General features: G+C 43.2%; 1 protein-coding gene across 1 annotated transcript; it reads right to left on the bottom strand.

Moving 5' to 3' along the window:
- Positions 1–406: 406 nt before the first annotated feature.
- On the bottom strand, positions 407–24,764 carry frem3 (Fras1 related extracellular matrix 3). Its single transcript, XM_077718576.1, has 24 exons — positions 19,781–24,764; positions 18,874–18,963; positions 13,307–13,453; positions 12,999–13,229; positions 12,259–12,384; positions 11,941–12,192; positions 10,015–10,164; positions 9,738–9,947; positions 8,990–9,187; positions 8,761–8,925; positions 8,494–8,676; positions 7,643–7,773; positions 6,753–6,911; positions 6,386–6,689; positions 5,960–6,091; positions 5,542–5,873; positions 5,208–5,400; positions 5,038–5,142; positions 4,098–4,225; positions 3,880–4,014; positions 3,053–3,179; positions 2,800–2,987; positions 2,324–2,470; positions 407–1,097 (listed from the first exon to the last, which is right to left on the bottom strand). The coding sequence occupies exons 1-24, from the start codon at positions 24,762–24,764 to the stop codon at positions 582–584; spliced, it is 9,333 nt and encodes a 3,110-aa protein (XP_077574702.1). The 3' UTR covers positions 407–581.
- Between the last annotated feature and the right edge of the window lie 349 nt (positions 24,765–25,113).

Genomic DNA, 25,113 nt, shown 5'->3' with positions numbered 1-25,113 from the left:
TTGTAAGAGTAGTCAGTCCTCATTTTTCAAATTGTTATTTTTTTTTTCAGTTTTATTGTTACTTCGCTACCAAAAGTAATTGTGGGCGGAGCTAGGATACTGCATCAAAACACAGGCATCCGTAGCGGCTAATGCTAAAAACAATAACACTTGCCTGTCTCAAGATGGCCGCCATTTCTCCCCTTTTCCAATAGGATAAACACCCTCACTTGTAGGTAGGGGCAATTTAATGTGTTAAATAGCTTAGTATGCATGTTGGGATGTGGGTTGAAACTGGAGTACCCGGAAAAAACCCACGTAGGCCCGAGGGAGTTGTGACGTGCTAGCTACTTTGTTCGCTAATATTTTTCCTTAATTACCGAGACTAGTGTTTAAGTATGCAGTTATTTAGTACCCAAAAGCGAAAAACTTTTGTATATTTTTTTTAAAAAATTAAAAAATGCGGGTTTTGTGCGGGTGCGCAACACTATTTTGTGGACTGTTTTTATGTAGTGCTTTTCAGGTTGGGAAATGAAGGCACAGTGGTGGTAAAGACAACCATAGTCAATAGATGGCGGTGATAATGGTGGGTGAAACCGCCTCTAGACCTCGGAATTATCCGAGCCCCCCCACCGGGGTGGTCCCCGATTATAGGCGGTGGACGATGAAGTGGCGTAGGGCGGCAACTGCTGCTTTTCCTTCTTTCGGCGCCGTACCAACGCCACTACTACCACGGCGATCAGGCAAGCCAAGACGAAGAGGCCCACCGTACCGATGATCAAGGGTAAGGTCACGCTGTCGGAGTTCTCCCCGCCGGATCTCCCCACTAGGGGACGCTCCAATGCGGGTTCGCGTTCCGGGCTGGAAAACCAAGGCCGGCGTTGGCTGACTGCTACGCGGTCGCCGCGCTCCAAGGCGATGTGTTGGATGTTGGTGCCGCGGTCGTTGTCCTCGCCGATGTCCCGGGCTCCCGTGGGAGCGGCGCGCCGGTGTCGTGGTACTTGGGCGTCGGATAGGGTGTGGTGGAGGTTGTTCGTGCTACGTTTTCCGCGGTGGGCGTTTTCTCTGGATTGGACGGTGTAGATGGTGTGGATGTACCACTCCCGGCCGGCGGCAACCTAAGTGTGAGATAAAAGTGCTTTTTAGAAAATGTTAATAACAACAAAAAACCCGGAAGAGACAAAAAAAACGTCCATTTTCACTCATAATACTACTTATTTATTGATTTTATTGTATTATAATTGTCTTATTTTTTTATTTATTGGTAATTTTTGTCTTATTTGTGCATTTCCCTACTTATTATGTGACTCCTTATTTATTAATGCTTATTTTTTGTTATTTATTGTTTTTTTAATTAATTATATTGCTGGTTAAGCTTTCATCTCATTGTATTTGTATTATAACAGTCGTTCATTCCAGTGTAATCAAATTCATTGAATGTAGTTACAAATCATGCCACCAGGGGGCAAACGCGGTTCCAATCACCGAAAAAGTAACTTTTTATCCACAGCTGCAGGTGTCCATCCTAAATTGGCCTTTTCCGCTGGGTCTCTCTTCCTGTATCCTTTACCTATTTGGACGCCTGTACAAAGTCGACTTTTCAGCTAATTCCATATCATCCTAAATCCCTACTAACTGTGAGTAACCTTATTTTTAAATATTCTAATGTGTCGCTAAGTCATATTCTTCCAAGCATCACTTGATTTAACGGTACAATGTGTTTCTTGTCTGCCTTGTTAGCATTAGCATTGAACTGGCCGATATAACGCCAATGGCTGTGTGTTATTGACATGTAGCGTGTTTTCCTGCTATTGTTAACCCTTAACGTCAGTTAGGAGACTTAAATACTATTAATTGTTAAAGGAATTATTAACTTGCTAAAGCAGTGCTATGTTAAAGCGGTTTCATGTAATTTCACTGTCTTAAAGGGAAAATACTGACATAGCACAATTGAGTATATATGTACTACTCATACTTTTGGGTGAAATTTCACAAAAAAACGTAAATATTGGTTTCTAACAAAACTTGGACTGGTTTTACTGGTAGATACTTATTAATAATATGCTGTATTTCTTATGATGGTGCTGGGAATCTAATTTGGACATGTTGAAACAAAGTAGTTTGCTATAAACGTTGTTGCACTAATACTAGTAATTTTGGGTTACTATTCCGGGCTGTAGTCGATGTAAATAGTGTACCAAAAACATTTACAAAATATTTTAACACAGGGATGGTCGGATGGCACACGTTCAGAGGTCAATCACTGTCTTGGGAAGGTCAAAAGTACTTGGAAAAAACTTTAAGTACTCCCAAAGTATGAGAAAAGCTAGTAAGAAGCCTGTACCTGGAATAAAGGACTTGAGGATAGGGTGAAGCCATCAGATCCTGGTTGTTTGACCAAAGCAAGAGCACCTTCTGTATCATAAGCCAACGTGGCCTCGAAGGCAACGTCGCCAAAGGCCGTCGCTTGAGTTTCCGGTTGGGCCCGGTCCTGAAAAAAAAAAAATGCTAGTTAAACTGATTTTTGTATGTAATTTCAGCTTTAAAAATGCTTTCCTTACATTATACTCCAAAAAATACATACAATAAATATTATCTCTTTTAAACTTTTGTGTTTAGTGTTTCTCACTAGTGGTCTTTATTTTTTGGACAAAAAAACTTGCCCTGTAGTGACCCAGTAATTCCATCAAAACATTGAGAAGACCCAAAAAAATATCAATTAATTTTGGCAGCCTTATTGGAAGACATAACAACCTTCTGGATTGGATGAAATGGAAACTATGACCTAGTACTCTGGAAAGACCACAATCAAGTACTTACCAAGATCTTAAACCGGTAGAGTAGAGATGGGGAATCTGCCAGGCAACCATACTCCCTATTGGTGGGATTGTATTTTGGAACGTAGCCGTCGGCGCCAGTGCACAGGAAGACTTTCTCGATGCTGCAGGAGAAAGAATCGCCCAGGTTCTGGACCGGGTCCACCATCACTCTGCCATAGATGGACGAGCCTACAGGGGGTCAGTTAGTGGTTAGCCGCAATCTTATCGCCATCCAGGAGAAGGCGGTGTTGTACCTTCTGAGAAAGCCGCATCGGACCCTTCCCCAAAGCCCATGGAGCCATCGGATAACCACAGCTCCCTCTTGGATAGGAGGAACATTTGCGTGTTGAGGCTGAACTCCGCCGCTACAGGGTCGCTCACCTGCAAGGGATTTAGGTTAGGCTAATGGAGACCAAGGGAGGGGTCAAGGTAGAGCTGGGCGATAATGATCATTATCGTGATTTTTTTGTTTGTTTATTATTAAAAGCTTTCGAGAAAAAAAAAATATAATTTTAAACTGTAGTTACACCATCCTACCACCACAGATAATGGGGGCGCTGTTGTGAGATGAATGCTAGTTCTAGATTAAGAAGAGAATGATGGGGAAAACATGTTTTTAGCCTGTTAGCAATAGGGGCTAACACAAGACCATTAAGGTAAAAGGACTAACACAGTCAAAGTAAATGATTTTGAGATGCAGGACAGCACCAAGACGACCCAGATTTTATAAAAAATAAAGATTCCTGTCAAAATTCTGCAGGTTCTATTATTTATTAATTTTCATAGTGTATGGAGGGAGTATTCTTATCTTTATTTCACAGTAGAACGGCAACAATACTTTTAAAAATTATTGTATTTCATATTCTCTTACAAAGATAACAGTAACTTTGATTTTTAATAAGTTCAAAAGTTATTTATATACTTTTTGACAGAATTTGAAAGTTTTAAAATTGATAATAAAAATAGTTATTCTTATATATTGTGTTATCAATATCAACTAATACTTTTTTTTAATCGTGATTACACTTTTTGTCATATTGCCCAGCTCTAGATTAAGATTAGAAGAATTGAGGATGTCCACCTGTTGGAAGCGAATGTCCATATCGAAAGTCAGAGGTTCTCTCGGGTGACACACGGGTGGGATGCTAAACTCGCCATTAGGGGACGCTATACAAGGGACCAGCTTCACTGTGTAGGTTCCAGAGTAATCCCGTACCTGTATAGTCGGCAAATTGGTCAAGTTCTGTACAGTACACAGTCCAAGACCCCAAGTTTTGTGAAGGACATTTCGGTACTCACGGCAAAATCGGAAACAAAACTCCACTGTTGCATGGGCTGATTGTGGGTGGGCTCGGTCCTGACCAGGGCCAAAGTGAACGTCAATCCCGGGTGGTCGGCGCATATCACCATGGAAAACACGCTGGTGGCTAAAAGGTAAGAGGTGCAAAACTTTAAAGGACTCGTATTTATAACTTGACCTTTTATATTGTTTTGGCCTCTTGGACTGTAAACGCTAGCTGACATTTGACCCCGTGACACCTGGTCCTTTTCATGCCGGAAAGTCTCTTTAGTCTTTGCCACACAAGTGTGGAAGTCCAGAAATAAACTTTAGGAAGGATGTAGGGTAATTCAAGGAGGAGTGGTGTTGTTCAATGGAGATTGGTCTTGGTTTTAGAACACTTTTAGAAGGTCTTAGACTCTGTCAGTTGGGTTTTGGTCTGGATTACTTCTTTGGGATTACTAGTTTTTGGATAGGTCTTGGTTTGTGATGGTGATCTTGATCAAAATACTTGTTTTTTTAAATGTGTAGTTAGCATTAGCATTCCAGACAACATTTAGAAGGTTTGGACTTTGTCTCAGATGGGTTTTAGTCTGGATTCCTTGTTTGGGATTTCAGGTTTTAGATAAGTTTTGGTTTGTGCTGGTGATTTTGATCAAAACACATGTTTCTTGTCTGCGTTGTTAGCATTAGCATTCCAGACCACATTTACAAGGTCTTCTTGGGTCTCAGGTCTTGGACTCAGTTGGCTTTTGGTCTAGATTCCCTCTTTAGGATTTCAGATTTTAGATATGTCTTGGTCTGGATTCCTTCTTTAGGATTTCAGCTTTTAAATATGTCTTGGTCTGTGTTGGTAATCTTGATCAAGACACTAGTCTCAGATTGGTTTTGGTCTGGATTCCATTGGGATTTCAGATTTTAGATATGTCATGCAGATTGACCACTGAGGATGGGCCTTACCTGGGTGCGTCATAACAAACTGTCCCCTGAATCGAGCCTCGGTCTTAAAGTTAACCACCAGTCTGCCCTCCTCGTTAATGCGCATGCTGGTCGGGTACACAGCTCCTGCAAAAAAATATGTCAATAACTCTTTCTGGATGTCGTGAATCCCCACGAGGATCAGATCTTACCTTGTAGTTCCGACTCAGGTGGACTACCGACGCCATCCTGCCAGAGAATTGCAGTGTCGTACACGAATGTGAGCTTGAGTTCCGATTGAAGGTCAAAGTGCTGCCAGCCACCCACGGCCACCGGGGAGTGGAAAACGTAGGACACGAAGAGGGGCACGCGGAGGGTGACGTAGGACTGGACCAAGTTGAGCACCTGGTAACACAATGGATTTGATAGTCTGAAAAGTGAAGGACTGAAGACGGTTTAGGGTTCTTTGGGACTCTTGGCAGCCAGAGGATTGGTCATTGGTTAATGGAGGTCCTACTTAACGTCCTGTTTGTGGTTTTTGCCTACCTGACCGTCCGTGGCGATGGAGCCGCCACAGTCATTGAGCAATTCCGACATGTCGTAGTAGCTGGTGAACTCCCAAAGACAGGCCTCCAGGTTGAGGTTCCGGTAGAAGCGTAGCGAGTTGGAAGAGCGCATATCACTGCTGTATTGGTAGGGGGACGTTTCGCCGATGATCTCCGGGTTCTTGGTGGTGTCGGTGATGAAACCGTGGCCGGTCTGGATCTCGTTGAAGTCCAGCAAGTTGGAGCAGCGGTGGTTGCCAACCCGGGTGCCGTCCGGGCTGAGGGTTAGCTCAAAGTTGGACAGGGGTCTTGTGGAGATTACTGGTAGCATACCTGTTGGAAGTTTGGGTGTTGAGAAGGACTGATTCAAGTTGGTAGTGGATTTTGTAAGTCAGAGTGATGTTAGGGTGTTCATTCACCGTCCATGTGGGGCATGTTGATGGTCAGCTTAATGAGGTTGGGGAAATCCGGGTCGTCTGGGCCAGTGTAGCGGATTTTTGCAGAAAATGGTTCTGCTCCAACGGTGCCTTGGATGCGTGGTTGACACATACCTGTAGTGATGTTAAGAAGGGTGAATGGAATCTCGCTGTAGGACTACAGTAATCCCAAATTTACTATTTTTTTTCCCTACTATTAATTATTAATATTATTTTTTTAAAGTTCATAAAAAATGTAAAAATCCATACTGTAAATTTTAAGCAGAAGCCATTCTTGCTACTAAGAACAATCAAGAAAAACTAACTACACAACTACTTTGGGATTTTTCGATAATTACGGTCTTGTCTGGTCTATTTTACCCGCCATATTTGAGGGATTACTGTCGATTCTTCAGGCGATTTGTTTACCTTCCTGCCTACTGATCACAACAATGGCACTGGAAAGCTCAAGACCGGCGTCCCCGTTGGAAGTGAAGGCTCTGGCGGCGCATTGGACTCTGGAGCCCGCTTGGAAGTAGATAGAATCCAAAGTGATGGATTTGGTGTTGGTGAAGAAGGTGTTGGTGTCCACCTCCCTCATTGGACTGGTCACTCCGTCAGAGCCGGTAGGGGCGCTGACCAACCAGCGGTAATGGGTCAGGGTGTCGTTGATGTTCTCCGCAGAGCAGATGGAACCGGTTTTGTCGAAGTCGTGGTTTTTGGGGTTGCAGGCCTGCAAGAACGAGAAGGACTAGGTCGTGTCTTGACTTGAGAGTTGGGGGAAGGCCACACTTACCGTTACGCACACCACAGGATAGCCGTTGACCGGGTAGGGGTGGTCTTGAGTCTTGGATGTGTCGTCGTAGGCCAGGAGGGAAACCACGTGGGGTACGGCGGGGAATGTCACGTCCGCCACGCTGTCCATTTCCTCGATGTAGACGATGGCTTTGTTCATCTAGATCGAGGGGTGTAAAACTCGGGTTGGTTTGCTGGACCATTTTAGACAGAATATTTAGTTTTTTTTGTAATAAATGGATTAAATGAACTGAATTAAAAGCCCTGAATATTCCGTTTTTTATAGATCTGAAACAATGTTTAATTTAGCTTTTTTTAAATATATTTTAAGATTTTACAAGATAATTTTTGAACTAAAAACACAGAAAATTGGTTAAAAATGACAATTATTGATGTAAAAGTGGGAAAATCAGGACATTTAAGATACATCTATACTCTCCATTTTCATTTGATCCTAAAACAGAAAGTCAGACTCAAGATTGACTTTTCCGGACCACACAAAATGATGTGTCGGACCAGATTTAGCCCCCGAGCCGCCACTTTGACACCAGTGCTCTAGACAAACCAGCCCAGTCTTTTTTCAACAACTGTCCGAACTAAGGATAACGGGATGACCTGAATTTTTGATGACATTTGAAGTCTCCCACGTTTTATCCATTTTAAAGCCTTGAATGGGACATGGCCCACAATTTGGTGGGTGCTGCCTTCCAATCTGTTTTTAGCTCCCATCTAAAGTTAACCGAGCGGTGGGTCCAGCCCACCTCCTGCCTCATTCCAAAGCTTTTTATAAGGCGTAGTAGTTCCGGCGCGCTGACAGCAATGGCAGCTGTTGCCGGGCTATTTCTGCATGTTTGTAGCTAAGCGCCATCCGTCCGTTTGTCCGTTTGTCACCTGTATCTCGGCCACCATGTTGTCATCTGGCTTCATGTGGACCGTAAAGGCTTCCCTCATCTCCCTCAGGCCGTCGTAAAGGATCTCAATCTCCACAAAATGCTCTCGGTCGCCCTCTTTGAACTCCACGTCTATGGGAAATAAGCAAAAGGACATTTTGGGACATTATTTCAGTAGTGGTCCCTTGACTTTTTTTATTTAGGGCACTTATTTAAAGTAAATATTTAAAATACAAGTAAATAGTGTGTGATTGAGGATTATAAACTGTCAATTTTTCATTATAGTGACCCACCACTAGTGCTATTTCTTGTAAATTTACTTTTTACAGTGTTTTTTTTCCTTGTGAGTCAGTGTAGAAGGGCGGAGCTTGTTCGCTAATACGAGAGGAGTATATACTAATTTTCAGTAAGTTGTCGTGCGTTATCCTATTTTGAGGACATTTGTGTACATTATTTTGGGATTTTTTTGAAGGCAACATAAAAGCAAACAACACTCGATAGGTTGCATCTGAAAGTGAGAATGGAGGCGGGGCCAATAGAGCCAATAGAAAGGTATCAAACTTTAAAACAAAATTAGAATTAAGTCTAGTGTAAGGTTAGATTTAACTTATTTTTGAGTGTCTGCATCGTAATCCACGTTAATTTCAATTTATTTATGTTATGTTACCATGCAAAAAGTCATACTTGCTCCTAAGAAAGTTTTTTTGTCCTAAAATATCGTCCATTTCCATTAGAACCCCTCTAAGTAAATACTAGTTAACTTAAATACCCAAGCATTTCCCACAAACGGCATTCTGGAATCGACCCGAAATCTAACATAACACCAGAAAACAGCTAACCGCACGCTCCTACCTTCCGACAACGGGTTGTAATCCTCCCCAGAAGTCGCCGAGCCGTCCTTGGTGTGCACCCTCACCACCGACATCTTGGAGGCGTCCCCCGTCCTCAGAACGGGGATCTTGACGTAGGCCGCCTCCCCTTTAACTTGCGGCTCTCGCACGCTGAACTTGATCTCAGAGAAGCGAATGATTGGTTCTGGAACAAAAACCAGACTTAAACTCAAATCCAGCTGTCCAGGTTGAGGTTTCCAAGGTCTACATCCCAAGTCCAAAGACCTACTATCTTTAGTATCGGTTATTTTGATAGTGGCTTCCTTCCGGTCCCCGAGTCTGGCCCCGTAAGGCGACTTGCTCTTCGGCGTCCCCAACACCAGACGGAACTCTTCGTCTTCCTCGTGAATCGAGTCGTCCTCCAGCTGGACTGTGCAAGCTTTCTCCGTCTCCCCTACGCAAACACAATTTTGCTAGCTTGTTTTGAAACTAGTCGACTCCTGGACTAAGTTCCAGACCTGGCAAGAACTCGATGATGGATGCATTGGTGTTGGGTCTTTCACTGTAGTCCATCATAACCTGAGCCGTTCCCTGTCTGGTGTAGCATCGCACCGTAGACCCGATCCCGGCGTCTCCGCTACGGTACACCCACGCCTTGACCTCCCCGTCGGCTTCGTCTACTTTATAGCTTCCCTCCTTGAACTGGAACTTTGGCACTGAAACCACAAGAGGGTTTTAAGACCGTTACACCAAGAAGTAAGAATCCAGAGTACCGAAGGCGCACCGCATTATAAGGCTCACCCTTAATGAATGACATTTTTTCCATATATAAGGCGCACTGTCTATTTTGGAGAAAATTTAAGACTTTTAAGTGCGCCTTATAGTGGTGAAAATAGGGTAATTGTTATTGACTTCCAGGTATGAAGCACTCACTAAGTACACAGTCACCTCTAGAGCCAGCCATTGTTGACGTTTTGGATTTTTTTGGTATAAAATCTTGCAGTGGGGGAGGAGCTATATGATGGAAGATGTTGTAAACTAAGATGGCTGATCTGCATATTTAACAGTATTGTTTCAGTTCAGGGTTTTGTGTTTTTTTTAATATCCGACAGTGGTGGTTTTTCGTTTTTTGGTTTTCTGTTTTTTCCATATATAAGGCGCACTGGATTATAAGGCGCACTGTCTATTTTGGAGAAAATGTCAGACTTTTAAGTGCGCCTTATAGTCGTGAAAATACAATACGTAGACTGGCTATCCGGACCCTACCGTCTGTGAGTGTGTCATCAATGGTAATGGTGGTCTTGCTTGGTTCCCCCAACACAGCGTCCATTGGCATCCTGAGGACCAGATCGAAGGTCTCGGGTCCTTCCAGTTCGGGTTGACCCAGGTCGTCCAAGATGGTTACTCGGAACGTCTGCATGGTTACCCCGGGGGCGAAGTCCAGGTTGCGGCTGATGCCCACGTAGTCCAGGCCGGCTGCAAACGGGTCCAAAATGTGGGACTAAGGTCTAGTTTGGCAAGCCAACGTTGCAGGGAATTGTACCTTCAGCCGAGACCGGTTCACTCTTCCTGGAACGAACGGTCACGGTGGCCGTCTTGGATAGATCGGTGCCAGTCCGCCATACTTTGACCTCCACGTACCCAGAACTCTCGTCCATTGAGTACTCGGGCTCCCCAAAGTACAACGACGGCTCTGTAGGCGCGTAGGAAATAGAAGTATACATCACAGGTGTCAAAATGGCGGCCCATGGGCCAAATCTGGCCCGCCACATCATTTTATGAGTATAGATGTATATTAAATTCCTTGATTTCGCCTATTTTGAATCAAAAATTGCAATTTTTGTTTAATACAGGTTCAAAAAGCATTTCATCTAAGAATAAATATTTTTAAATATTTTCTGTTTTATACTTTAATATTGAACATAACTTTAAAAAGACATTTTCTACTACTAAATATACTAAGCTCAAATAAACATTGTTCTAAATGTATGAAAAAAATTGAAGATTTAGTTCTTTTAATCCAATTTTAAACAAATATTATATCTTGGTCTACATTTTTTATAGTGTATGAGTAGTTTTGGAATTCACTAAAAAAAAAACACTTTTTGAAGCACCTGTAGAAAGTCCACCAGGTGACTTAACACGTGTTAGCGCCGTTAATCCCGCGTACCGATGATAGAAGAGCTAATTGGCGACTAGGACGAAAGGGGAGGGGCTTATGGAATTCCAACCGCGAGAACATCAATTCATCTCTCTTCACTTGTGTATAAATTTTTCGCACTGACAAGCTTTGTAGATTTGTAAGGTTCCCCACTTGAGTCGAAATAGCGCAAACGCTAAAAGCTTAATTTATACACGTAAAAAAACCATCCATGTTTTTTACAGATTTATTAAAAAGTTGTCATTTAAGAGGAAAACTGTCAATCAGAATGATGAATTGTGCAATTTACTTTGTTTATATATTGGCATCTAGTAGTTTGTGTTTAAAGTGTTTACTTGATAAAAGATCATTTGTAAGGACTATGGCACTGGTGTCAAAGTGGTGGCCCGGGGGCCAAATCTGGCCCGACGCATCATTTTGTGCGGCCCGGGAAAGTAAATTACGACTTTTTGTTTTAGGATCAAATTAAAGTGAAGAGTATAAAGACACGTGTATGTTTTAAAAAGAGACAATGGCGGTCAACCTTAAAAAGCTTTTTCATTGGGCGACATGAGCGATGAGCATGAGAATGCGGCTAATCCTTTCAAGCTCCCGTTTTGCTATTTTAAGATCCAGACACGACGAATGAACCCAAAAGGTGTTGTGAGCAAATGGCTGATTATTTCCATTCCCTCATGTCTTTGTGTTATTGCCCTGCTACCGCTTTCACGGCCTTTGAGCATGTGGGAACAAGATAAGAATAGGTTAGGCGCTTAAGTCGGCTTTGGCTAACATGCTAGCTAACGTCAACTGGGGGTCTTTGAGAGGGGGGCTTTTCACCAGCAAAAGTATGATGCGTTTACTCCGTGGACCATTTTAGATATAGTATTTTTTTTTTAATAAATGGATTAAAAGAACTGGATTAAAAACCCTGAATATTCCGTTTTTTATAGAGCTAAAACAAAATTAATTTTAGATTTTTTTAAATATATTTTTAGATTTTACAAAATGATTTTTGAACTAAAAACACAGAAAAAAAAATGGATTAAAAAATGACAATTATTGATTTAAAAGGGGGAAAATCAGGAAATGTAATATAAATCTATACTCTTCATTTTAATTTGATCCAAAAACAAAAAAGTCAGCACTCATGATTGACTTTCCCGGGCCACAAAAAATGAGGCGGCGGACCAGATTTGGCCCTTGGGCCGCCACTTTGACACATGTGGTCTAAATGATGCATTTATTATGCAAATATTGTTGTTTTCAGTCATTCTATCCAAAAAAGCAGTCATAAATCTAGTTCCAAAAGACAGATGGACATCTTACCGTCATTAGCGTCTGCCAAGATGGTGACCTTGGCGACAGGGAAGGTGCCGCCCACCCGGCCCCCCATAGGCACGCTGAGGGTGACGTTGAAGCTCTCATCGTCCTCGTACAGCGAGTCGTCGATGATGATAATCCGGCAGGTCTTTTCGTACTCGTCTTGATCAAATCGCAGGACGCTGGTGTGGTCCTCTGGTCTCGTGATGTAGTCCGAGTAGGACAACACAGAGGTGGGCGTGGTTCCCGTAGCCGTACCTGGGACAAAAGACAGGAATTGTTAGCCGTCGATAGCAAGGTTAGTCGGTTTGGTGATGATGTCACCTTGTTGGGTGGAGCAGATGACCATAAGTTCATGACTGGCGTCTCCGGATCTTCGGACTGGAATCAGGAGTTCTCCGATGTCTTCTTCGATTTGGAACTCGGATTGAGGGATGAATACAGTCGATTCTGTAGTTTTTTTTCCAAAAAGTGAAGACATTTTCAATTGAAAATCCGATTTACCGTATTTTCAAGACAATAATGTGCACCACATTTAAAGGCGCATTGTCAATGAATGACACATTTTATTTTTTTTCCCCATATTTAAAGCACACTGGATTATAAGGCGCCCTGTCTATTTTGGAGAAAATTTAAGACTTTTAAGTGTGCCTTATTGTCGTGTTTTGGATTAATTCTGTGATATTATTATATATATGTGTGTGTATTTAATCATATTTGTATGAAAGCTTCTTCAATTTGTCTGGGGCGAGCTCGGGATCGTAACATGTCACCGAGTTCTCGTTTTCTGGAAGATAGGACTGACCTTTACCCTAGAATGCAGACCTAGAAGGACGTTTAAAAAATTTCTGATCCAGTGTGATATATTCTCATAAATTATGACGCTTTTTCACTTGATTATGGAATTGTTTTGCCGATTGGACAAAGTTGTTTAATTTCCAATGGAGTTGTTTTTGAGTTTCGACCTTAATTGTAATTTGTTTTATATTATATTAAAGATAGCTAAAAAATGAAGCTAACATGGTGAAAATACGATAACATTAGGGCTAGAATTCGAGATTTACCATCTCCCGGGTCCACAATTTCCACGGTAGCCACGTCCGGGAACTCCAGGACGGCCATGACTGGGTCGGACAACTGAATCTGGAAGCTCTCGGACGTTTCGAACTCCCGGTCGGTGAAGATCTTCACCTTCCAGGACGCACTAGTCTGACCCGGGTTGAACTGGACCTGCTTTTGGGATTTCCCACGGAAGTCTTTGTCCTTCTTGGCGCTCCCGTCCTCGGTGGCGATGCCTAGGGGACGGGGGACGGTCGTTTGAGTCAAGACCCGGCTTCTGACAGGACTTAGAAAGACAGGTGGCGCCACTTACTGACAAAGGAAGTCTCCCCCAAGTACCCCCGACGTTTCAAGGTCACTTCCAGGAACTTGGCGTCTTCGTCCACCTGGTAGTAGTCGGTCTCCAGGGAAATCCAGGACCAGTTAAGGCGGAAGGGTTGAGGCTTGAGTTTGTTTCCGCCTGGAATAAAAAACAAAAAAACATGGGAAATGATCCGTGAGCTAGCACGCGAACTCGTCCAGGCGTAAACCCGGGCTATAAAAGGGGGTTTTGTGTGGGTAACCCGAGGACGCCATAGGTTTTCCTTATCTGGCGTCAGGAAGGCTGGACTTTGCAGAGGGGATACGTTTGGCGGACTGTTTTTTTTGAGTGAGGTAGCGATGCTTTGTTCAAAGATTTAGGTCAGTATTTTAAAGGAATATATAGAATATTGGGTAATAAAGTCGTAAAATCAAGAGATTTAAAAGTTTTACATTGGGGATTAATTTTTGGTGACATTCAATTGGTTTATTTGATTCTGAGTGAGAACAATTCTATATTGTTGTTATTATTTTTTTGTATTTTAAAATTGTTTCATTTTAGTGATTTATTTTTGTTATTGTATATATTTTATATTTTTATTATTAGATTTTTTTGGATTTTATATTTTATTATTAGATTTTTTTGAATTTTATATTTTTATTATTAGATTTTTTAGTTTTTTCTATTTTTATTATTACATTTTTTTGGGATTTTATATTTTTATTATTAGATATTTTAATATTTTATATTTTTATTATTAGATTCTTTTGTATTTTATATTTTTATTATTAGATTTTTTAGTATTTTATATTTTTATAATTATTGTGTTTTGTATTTTATATCAGTGTATTTTAATATTGTATATATTGTATATTTTATTATTATATATTTTTTGTATTTTATATCATTGCATTTCATTATCATATACATTTTATATTTTTATATTATTATATACAGTGATCCCTCACTATAACGAGGTTTACTTTTCACAGTTTTGCTACTACACAGATTTGCATGGTGCATTGTTTTCTGCATTCTGATTGGCTAAAACATCCTTGTGCTTCCTCTCTATTTGTGTCTCAATAACATTGCAGTTTAATATGTACACATATATGATAGGATAGTTAAACCTGTGATATTTGAGGGATTACTGTATATTGTTATGTTATTATGATGTGGTTTTAAATGGAAATATTTTCCGATGGCGGTGTGCCTTGTGAAAATGTTGGGAACACAAAGCGAAAAAAGCGTCTTAACTCACTGATGTAATGGCTTAGGGCCACGGAACGCCAGAGATTTAAGATGGATGATTAGGCCCCGCGGGAATGAAAAAGAAAAGAAAAGACGGGCCAGTGGAGTGACTTTCTGCGTTTGATGTTGAAAGAGGTCACGGTCAGCGCCGTCTTTGGCTCAGCCAGGTTAGGTGGGGGTCGACTCCAATGGCCTGCTTTTAGTTGCGCCTGGCTGCCCGCACTGACAGCGGAAACACTGTCTTAGTAGTTATGTAAAATCAATTTAATAATCAAGTTGCACTCGTAAATACATTTTCCCCCAAAAAATGCGACTTATACTCCAGTGTGACTTATGTTTTTTTTTCCGACTTAATGATGCACTTTTTGGCTGGTGCGACTTATAGTCCAGATAATACGGTAGTTGTTTTTTTGTGGGAACCTGTCTTTTTTAAAATATACAATTTTTATTGGCAAAAAGGTATATATTTAATGGACAAAAAGCAAAACCTAAGTTTTCGGTGAATAAGTCTTGATTTTAATTATTATTTTTTATTGTATTGTTGAGTATGGGGACAGTGTTTTACAATAATTTGTATGATTTATTTTTGTTTTACAGGGGGAAATGTATCATTTTATACATTTGGAGGAAAAGTTTTTGGATGAGGAAAAAGACAATTTGACATGAAGAAAAAGGCATCGTTTTACAAAAGGTAAGGCCATTTATGATATTTTATTCTAGAGGAAAAATGATTTTAAAGGAAAATAGTATTTAAAAAAAAGGTATCATTTTACAGTAGTAGGCAAATGTTTTTAGGTGGGCAAAAAAATGACAATTTCAAATGAAAAGTGTATTTTTTATACAAAAGGTAAGTCCATTTATGTATAGTTCATGCAAATTATATGTTTTTTTTTTTAATGATTTTTTTTTTAGTAGTAGGCAAATGTTTTTGGAGGTTAAAAACTATTTAACATGATTTTATTTTTATTTTTTTACAAAAGGTAAGTCCATTTATTCATGTGTGCCAATTCTTCAGTAAAAAAATATTTTTCAAGGAAAATAATGAATAATTTTTTTGCAAACTTTTACATGAAAAAAATACTTGTTTTATAAGAAAAAAACATTTTATAAAATGGCCTCATTTTGCCCGATAAAAATGCTAATTTTTGAATGTTCGTTTTTTGTCGTCAATGTCGCAGGGTAAAAATTCAAAAAAACGAAACCGCGCCTTTATGCAAAGTGAAAGAACACAATTAATCATCGCCATAACGACCCTGGTATATAATGTGAATCTGAGGGGCACATTTAATGTCGCCCCACCAAGTCTGCCTAGCAACAGGAGGCCTCAAGTCCGGAAAATCAGCAAATCGTTGGTCCCGGTCCAACGTAATTACAATATAGAGTGACAGCTGTACTCAACACCCCCGCAGTGTGGGTGGGCCGTGTTTTTGTGGGTAAGGCCGGTTTTGGGGGGTGGGGGGTCCCTAGAGGAGTTCCTCCCTTTTTTCCCGTGACTTCTTTTGTGGTATTTTGCCAGAATGAACAAATTCCCACGAGTCAGGAAGGCAAAATTAGTTGTCCAATGGATAATTTTGGTGGCTGTGGTTCTTTGGGTTCAAGTGTCTCACCTTTCTGTATACGTGACAGTTTTTTTTGCCGTGGCGGTGGCGGCATTGGGTGTCACCGCGCCCCTCGCCATCGATACGTATGGAGAGCGCCGCGTAGCCTGCGGTGTTCAAGTGCGTCTTAACTTGTGACCTTTGCACCACCAATGACATTTTTTGTAAAATTATCATGTTTTCGCTAGCGGTGGCTAATGTAGCATGGGTGGGGTCTCAAACTTGGGGCCAGGGAAAAAGTGTTATTTATATATAATCATTTGCAGCGACTTATTTGACATTTTTTGTTTAATTAATCAGTAATTTAATAATTTTTAAATGAACTAAATTAATTAGTTTTTATTAATGGGAATATATAAGCAATGATAAAAATATTTTTTTACTAAGCCATATGTATTACTATAAATTATTTTTTATCAAATTTAAAGGTCATTTTTAAAAAAAATGCCTAAAAAAATTACAATTAATATATTTTTAAAGTATTTGGGTATTATGAAACTCAAAACATACATTATTATAAATTATTGTAATATTAGTAAAGGTCATTATTTGAAAAAAATGCAAATAAATATTTAAAATTATTTTTAAAACACATTTTTTACATTGTCATACTTGCTATTATGAAACTCAAAATAAACAATGAATTATAAATTATTATTTTAATATAACTGACCTATAACATTATTGAAAAAAATGCAAATAAATCATTTGGAATTATTGTTTACATTATTTTTTAAATGTACAAATCATATTTGCTATTACAAAACTCAAAATAGAAAATTTGGCCATTTTTTTTTTACTTGGAAGCAACGCCACTGAAATCTACCTAGCAACAAGCAACCAATCACATACAGAAGCCCAAAAAAACCTGAAAAAAAGACCCAACATGTACCGTACGATACAAAATCGCCCACGACGACAGACACGCGAACACGGCGTCTCGTTGCCGAGTCGGGTCACATGATCACATCCCAGAATAACCCGGTGGGCATAAATCCCCTACCCCGGCGTCACCCCTGATAAATCAAGGCCGCAGAAGGAAAGGATGAAAGTTGAGCGTGGCGAGAGGGAAGAAAAGGTGAACAAATGAGAAAGAAGGATGGATGGCAGCCTAAGGTGGCCTTAGGAGAGCTTTAGTGGGGGGGGGGGGGGGGTGAAAGGAGATCCCCAGGGAAGAGTACATCCATGGGCTCGGAGAGGGAGGAAGTGCATTCCTTTTGGAGTTTTCCGTCATCACATGACACCACGCGGACCCCTCACCCCCCCCCCCCCCCCTTCAACTTTCTGCTAAGCTAGTTTTTTTTTTTACAATTTCTCTCGTATAAGCCGCAGTCGTAAAATGGTTGAATTTTTACAATTTCTCTTGTATAAGTTGTAGCGTTAATATGATTGAATTTGACAGTTTCTCTCGTATAAGCCGTCCTCAGATTCATAATTTTGACCTCCATTTTTTAGGGAGTACAAATGTACTACTTTGAAGGGTAAATCATTGCATGTAGTATTTCTGATATACTGTATAGATCGATTTATAATTCGACATTCTTAAAGGGTGTTGACTGTACACAGATACATTATAATAGGAAGTCATGTGAGCAGTACAACCAGTTTTGTTTGATTTTAGTGATGATCTGAACTAGTTAATTTTTTTGTGTTGTTCATTTTTCCCACATTCCAAACTGACAGGACATCAATCATTTCATTATCATAATGTTTCCCAAAGATTTCCATATTTTAAGACAGACTTATTTGATTAAATCATAAAAATTGGAGCGACCAATCCCAATGCTAATCCACAAAATCTCCCCAAATTTTCTCAAACCTGACAAATCTTTGAGCTGGGGGTCTTTAGCCACTAAAAAAACCCTCTGACCAACAACATGTCCATTCCCGTCCGTTCCTGTCCTTGCGACCACTCCCTCCCTTTTATCTCCTATCTGCCGGATGTCCTTGTTTATTTGCTTAAGGTGCTCAATTATCTAGCTCTTGTTTTTTTTTGCTATCCTGTTTTTTTGTGCAATTCTACACCTGGTCCATCCGACTTGGTTCTTTGGCCTTAGGCCAAAAAAACAAAGCAGAAAACGGGGGCTAATTGCTAATTGACCCCCCCAGTGATTGATTTTTATTGGTTTTTGGAAGGTTTATTGGGTCAATAACGGGGTGTCCAAACTGTGGCCCGAGGGCCAAAACCGGTCCGCTGCCTAGTTTTTATTAGCTCGCAATAAATGATGATAATAAGTAACTTAAGTTTAGTCTACTTTAGGTAATACACCATACTTTTAGCTAAAAAAATATCACTAAATCAAGAGTAGGGCTTATATGTGCATAAATTAGACTTGGAAAAATGCCATAATGCAAAACAATGTGGTCGATATGGTCATTTATTTTAAAATAGAGAATATATAAACAAATAAAACACTATTTATTTCTTTTTTTATATGTATATTTATATGTTTTTTTGTTCGGACTGTGGTTGAAATGGAGAAGAACCAGCTGTCGCTTTTTTTTAATGCCCGGCCTGTGCTATATATGTATAATCCATATCATTTATGGAGGGATATTAATGTCACTTTAAAGGTTTGGATTACAACATATAGAGAGGATAGTGTAACTGGTAAAAGCCGGATGGGACAGCTAAGTTCAAAAAATGGTAATGTGAGATGCTGGTGGAATGTTTTTAAGAAAAAGAGAAAATACTGGCGTGTTGGGAAATATTTTTGGAATGGTTCTTACCGTTGTCTTCAATTGTGAAGTAGAAGATGTCGCTGGTGGTGTTGCTTCCGTCCAATAAGACGTAGCAGATTTTCATGTCGTTGATTTCGGCTGTTGGCGGAAAATGGAGGTTAGCTCGGAATGGGAATTGGTTTTTGGGTTTTTACAGTGTTTTTTTGATTGTTTTTTATTATGATAAAAATATATTTACGTTATATTTATTATTTTTTATTGGAGGATTTTGGATACAAATATTAATTGCAAAGCGATATATCTGTCAGCGATGCTAATTTGTGTCAGCAATGCTAATTTGTGTCAGTGGTGCTAATTTCTATTAGCGGTGCTAATGTCTGTCAGCGGTGCTAACTTATGCCAGTGGTGCTAATTTATGTCAGTGATGCTAATTTCTGTTAGCTGTGCTAATGTCTGTCAGTGGTGCTAATTTGTCAGCAGTGCTAATTTCTGTTAGCAGTGTTAATGACTATCTGTGGTGCTAATTTATGTCAGTGATGCTAATTTATGTCAGTGTTGCTAATTTATGTCAGTGATGCTAATTTATGTCATTAGTGCTAATTTATGTCATCAATGCTAATTTCTGTCAGCGATGCTAATGTGTGTCAGGGGTGCTAATTCTTGTCAGCGATGCTAATGTCAGTCATTGATGCTAATTTCAGGAAGTGATGCTAATTTCAGTGAGTGATGCTAATTTCAGTAAGTGATGCTAATTTCTGTCAGTGATGCTAATTTCTGTCATCGGTGCTAATTCCTGTCAGTAGTGCTAATTTCTATCAGTGATGCTAATTTCAGTAAGTGATGCTAATCCCCATCAGCAATGCACATTTTTGTAAACAATGCTAATTTCTCTCAGCGAGTGAATGCCATCTTCTATCCTCTATTAGCATTAAGCTAGAGCAACTAGCGCCAATACCTTGCGTAAAGCTGTCGATGCTGTCATTTCCCCCAGCCAAGTTTACGATAAACCCATGTCGGGGTGCTTCAGACACCGTGTACTTCAAGTCGTCCTGCCGACTGTCCCTGTCCTCGGCTCGCAGGACCTTCCCGGTAATCTGAAATCCCACGTGTCCCGATGGGAGGAGCCTAAGCGAAGCCGCCGCCTTGTTGACTACAATCTGCGGGACGCCGTTGTCCACCGTGTTGATGCGAATCCACATCACTTGCGGTTTCCTCGTCTCGTAAACCGTATCCGGGAAGACGTAGAAGTCGGTATGCGTCCCGTCCGTCACCGTAAAGGAAAAACTGTCCTCCGACGTCTCCGTCCCGTCGTGCTTGTAGCTAATCAAGTTTTCATTCAGGTCTTGCTTACTAAAAGACGTCACGGGGGCGGAGTTATTGAATATAAGCTGTCCGTGGACTGGGACTTGCGTCACCACGAATCGGAGTAGACGGTCTGGAGTGTCCCGGTCTTCTGCCGTCAACTCGAAGGGGGTGATTAACTTCACCTGACCTTCCTCTAGCGCTAACTGTCCTACGGTTAAGACCGGTTTTTTGTTGTCCACGTCAGTGATGGAAACCCTGAAGGTACGAAAGACCGGGTTGAAACCGTCCGTCACCTCAAACTCGAAACTGTCCATCTTCATTTCGTCATCCGACGTATGGATGTAGTAGATCTTGTTACCCGCTAGTTGGAGTTGAGTGAAGGACGAAATGGGGACACCGGGGTAGTCCGTACACTCTAGATGCCCCCTACTGGGGGCTCGTGTAATGCTAAAACCCAAAAACTCGTCAGGACTGTTGATATCACTGGTGCTGAGAAGGTCTGTAGTCAAAGTGACCTTACCGCCTTCCCGAAGGGTCACCCCCTTGTTGACTACCTCTGGGAAGACCACATCGATGCCCCCTACAGTGATGTAGAAGTAGCGGTCAATCAGGGCGTTGACGCCGTCAGTAACATCAAATTTTAGAAGGTCTCGGATTCCCTCTTGACCCGTATGGACGTACTGGATTAGATTATGGTCTACTTCGTCTTGAGTGAAGTTGGATCCCAAGGTGATGTTGCCCAAGATTTGTCCTGATTGGGCGATACGCCGAAGGTAGCCCTGACCCGGACCGTAGCGGAGAATGTATGCTAGGGAGGTGTCCTCAGAGTCCAGGTCTGTGGCTTTTAGGACTCGGTTGTCGAGGGTTTTTGTCTCGCCGATTTCCACCTCTAGACCGTCGTTGATGGCCATTCTGGGCGTTTCGTCGTCAACCGGAATGACAGTGACCGCTACCTTCTTCTCTACCGAGTTTTTCCCGTCCGAGAGACGGATTACGAAGCTGTCCTCTACGGTTTCCGAGTCGTCATGTTCGTAGACGATGTCAGAGGCTTCCCGGATACGTTCCAGGTCGAACTTCTCGGCTAAAACGGCGCCGGCGCCGAGTCGTTGTAGGACGGCGCCGTGTTTAGGCGTCTCTACCACCTCGAAGTACAAGTCGTCCTCGGGGACGTCGGCATCGGCGCCGTTCAGGATGTCCGTATCGATGACTAGACTCATGCCCTCCATGACGGTGAACTGGCCAACGTAGATTTCCGGTTTCTCGTCATTGGCCGGCGCCACCACCACCGGGAAGAAATGGCGTTCCGAGAAGTTGACGCCATCCGAGCAGCGGAATGTGAAGCCGTCTTCTACAGGCTCCACCCCTTTGTGGATACTCTGGACGTAGTAGATGTGACCAAAGGCGATTTCTTTAACGGCGAAGGTCGTAACCGCCATACCGGCTCGCGATTTCTCCGAACCGGGAGCCGGGGAGATGTTCTCAACGTAGCCGGATGTGGGTTGGACAACGATGGTACACAGGATGTCCCCCAGGTCAGTGTCCAGGTCCTCGGCTTGGATCTGGTCCAAGGTGATGACGTTCTTCTGCCCTTCTACTACTATGAAGCGTCCCCCCACGCTGACCAAGGGCGGGACGCTGTCCACGGGTAGGATAGTGACTCGTACCGTCACCCCCTGGATTTGGTCGCCGCCCACCACCCAGCGCTCGGACAAGTCGGACAACGTGAGGTTGAAGGAGTCGTGCGCCTTGACCGGGCCGATTTCCCCCGACGTGTGGACGTAGACCACCGCCCCGTTGATGACGTCGGCTTGCGTGAACCTCTCGGCGGGGGCGCCGTAGACCAGGATTTCACCCAATGTGGGCGGTTCCTCCACGATGAACATCAACATGAGGTCGTCCGTGTCTTCGTCACGGCCTCGGATCACGTCGCTGGTGATTTCCGCCGCCCCGTTCTCCAAAACGTCGATAGACACGCCCACTACGCCGGAAGGGAGTGCCAGGGCGGGGGTCTCGTCGTCCACCAGGGTTACGGAGATCTTCATGTCCACGGGGACTTCGTGGAAACCGTCACTGGCTTCCAGTTTGACAATGTCTTCCGGGAATTCCTCGCCGTTGTGGACATACGCGATCCGTCCATTGGAGACGTCGTCTAGACCAAATGTCTCCCCATTGGACATGTCGATACCCAAGTACTGGAGTCGACCATGTCCCGGGACCTGGTTTACGGTGAAGACAATGTCTTCTACATTCGTATCGGCGTCCGTGGCGTGGAGGTCTTCGCCGTTGAGGACGTAGGAACCCCCCTCCATGACGGACAATCCCGGATTGGTGATAAGAGGGGGTTTATTGTCCACCGGTTGTAGGAAAATGGTGAACAACCCGTCCGCCATGTTCCCCGAGGCGTCCTCTACGATAAACGAGAACTGAGCCACTTTAGGGGTGATCCCGAGTTCTTGGTCTGGGGGCTTGTAGGCCACCTTGTGGTGGTTCACTTGAGCCTGTGTGAACTCGGTAAGGACTACATCAGGGTCTTCGGTCAAGACCACGTCCCCTAAAGACACCGGGTTGTTTTCATCGGCGTCCCGAGGGGGTTTTACGATAGTGTACTTCAAATCCCGGTCATCAGAGTCCAGATCCGTGTAGGATAGGAAGGACTTTCTGAAGTATGTTAGTTCGTATTCCCGGACGGTCATGTGGAGGGTGGTCCCGGGGCTCAATTCCGGCGGTAGGTCGTCCACCGGTTGGATTTTGACGGTGAAAAAGTGCAAACCAGATTGATTAGGCGGGTCGTTATCGTCCTGTACTCGAAAGTTATGCTGTTCGATGACGGTGGTGGCGCTGTGCCCGCCCACATGGCGGTAAAACAACTTCCCGTCGGTGATGTCGCGTTGAAGCCAATCGCTCGCCAAACGCCAGAACATCTCGTCGCTCGAGCTGAACTTCCACAAGGAGGGTTCGGAAGGGGGGTCCACTTGCCGGAGTAGGAACTCCCCCCGGTTGGAAAAGGGCGGTTCTAGGACGAATCGGATGGCGGAGTCTTCCGAGTCCACATCCGCCGCGCTGAGGATAAACGGCGAGATTTGCATGATCTCGTTTTCGTAGAGGACCAAGCCGGTATTGGCGTTGACCACCGGGGGTTCGTCATCGCTAGGGACGATAGTGATAGGGAACAAGAACTCCACCTGGTGGCGCCCATCCGTCATTCGGAAAATGATGTTGTCACTGTAGGTATCGGATCCGTCATGTTGGTATACGATCCGTCCGGCGTCCAAGTCGGCCGGCGTGAAGAATTTCTCGCGGCGTCCCAGGATGCTCAGCTCGCCGTGTTTTAAACCGTCCACCACGAAGATCTTTACGTCCTCCAGGTTGTCCTCATCGCTGATTTCTAAGTTCTGCGAGCTGGACAGTGCTCGGGATTGACCTTCGTATAAGAGTTGACCCGTGTTTTTGGTAGCCACGGGCGCCATGGTATTCATGGGTTTGACCACGATCATAAAAGCGAAGGGTTCGGACGAAGCGCCATCCGAGTCCACGACTTCCAACTCCAATTGGAAGATCCTCTCCTCTTGGGAGTCTTCCGATGGCGGCTTATAAGCGATTTTCAGATCTTGGACATCTCGCTGGTAGAAGGACGTAATGGGGACGTTTTGGTCATCTGTGCTGATAATGTAGCCCTGTCGGGGGCTTAATGGCGAAGTTACGTTGAAGATCAAATCCCCAGCTTCGGTTTCGGCGTCCTCAGCGGCCAACATGTCTCCGGTAATGGCCGTCATTACAAACTGATCCACCTCCATCATCATCATGGAGACGAAACTGGGTTTAGGGGCGTTATTCTCCGCCCCTTCCTTGATCCGAACCATGATTTGGAAATGTTCCTGGATGATGACGTTCCCTTGGATGTCCTGGAGTTCTACCACCATGGGGACGTAGTCCCTATTGGGGGATTCGGAGTCTGCCGTATGCTGGTAGCGGACTCCCAGCTTCACAAAGTCGTCACAGTCCACCATTTGCCTGTCCTTAGGGTGGTTGAGGAGTCTACCATATCTGGGTAAACCTCCAGCGCCCACCAGGGCGGCGATCTTGCATTGTGTGACGCCGTCCTCGTAGGAGAACTCCAAGGTTTTCGCGTCTACTGGATTGCTTTCGCCGTGGAGTTTTTCCACGATGATGGGCATGTTCCTAGTGATGATCTCCAGTTGCTGGAAGACCACCTCTACCTCCAGAACTAAGGGGATCACCAATGTAGACGTGGGGGTGTCGTAGCGAAGCTGCATCTTCACTCGGTCCTTACTAGGGCTTCTAGAGCCAAAATGGCTGTACTTAACTTGCTCAGCCGTGAAGGAACAAGGGAATTTTTTAGGGGTTAGCGTCCCTGGTCTTTGAGCTAAAGGGTCATTGTCCAAGACCGTGATGTGGCATCGGTCCCCAGGCCGGACTTCAGTCACCAAGTCCTTAAGGGGGTCCACAAAGACGGATTTCCCTAAAGGAACACGGATTCCGTTGTTAGCGATTAGGACGTTGTCTTCATCTGGTCCTGCGTTGTATTGGTAGAGACGGACTTGGTTTGAAGGCTCAGACCGGACCAGGTAAGCCACCAGGACCAATAGGAGGCAGCTTTGCAGACCGGCTGCCATGTTGAGTTGAAAATGGCAGTCGGTTAGGAACAAAAATGGAGTCACAGTTTGAGTAAAGATGGGAAAATGAAGTAGTAGTAGTTGTTTTCACTCCGGCGGCGTCCTCAGTGTGAGGAGCGCTGCGAGTGGCGTGCAGGTAATAATGAAACTGAAGACGGGGGACCCTTTGCTGGACCCTCCCCCCTGTCAGCATGGGGGAGGGGAGGGGGGAGGAAGGGGGAGTATACTGCCCCCATGGCTAAATTAAGAAAGACTATTGGAGGAACTTGTGAAAGTGCTCCTCCAACCAAGAGAGGAGTTTCCAATAGACTAAAAGGGATTCAATGATATTGCAGTTTTTAAAGTTTCT

This window comes from Stigmatopora nigra, chromosome 6 (genome assembly GCF_051989575.1).
Source record: "Stigmatopora nigra isolate UIUO_SnigA chromosome 6, RoL_Snig_1.1, whole genome shotgun sequence".
In the NCBI taxonomy this organism is placed as follows: Eukaryota; Metazoa; Chordata; class Actinopteri; order Syngnathiformes; family Syngnathidae; genus Stigmatopora; species Stigmatopora nigra.
The sequence above is the reverse complement of the archived record's forward strand: the minus strand, read 5'-3'. Positions and strand labels throughout refer to the sequence as shown.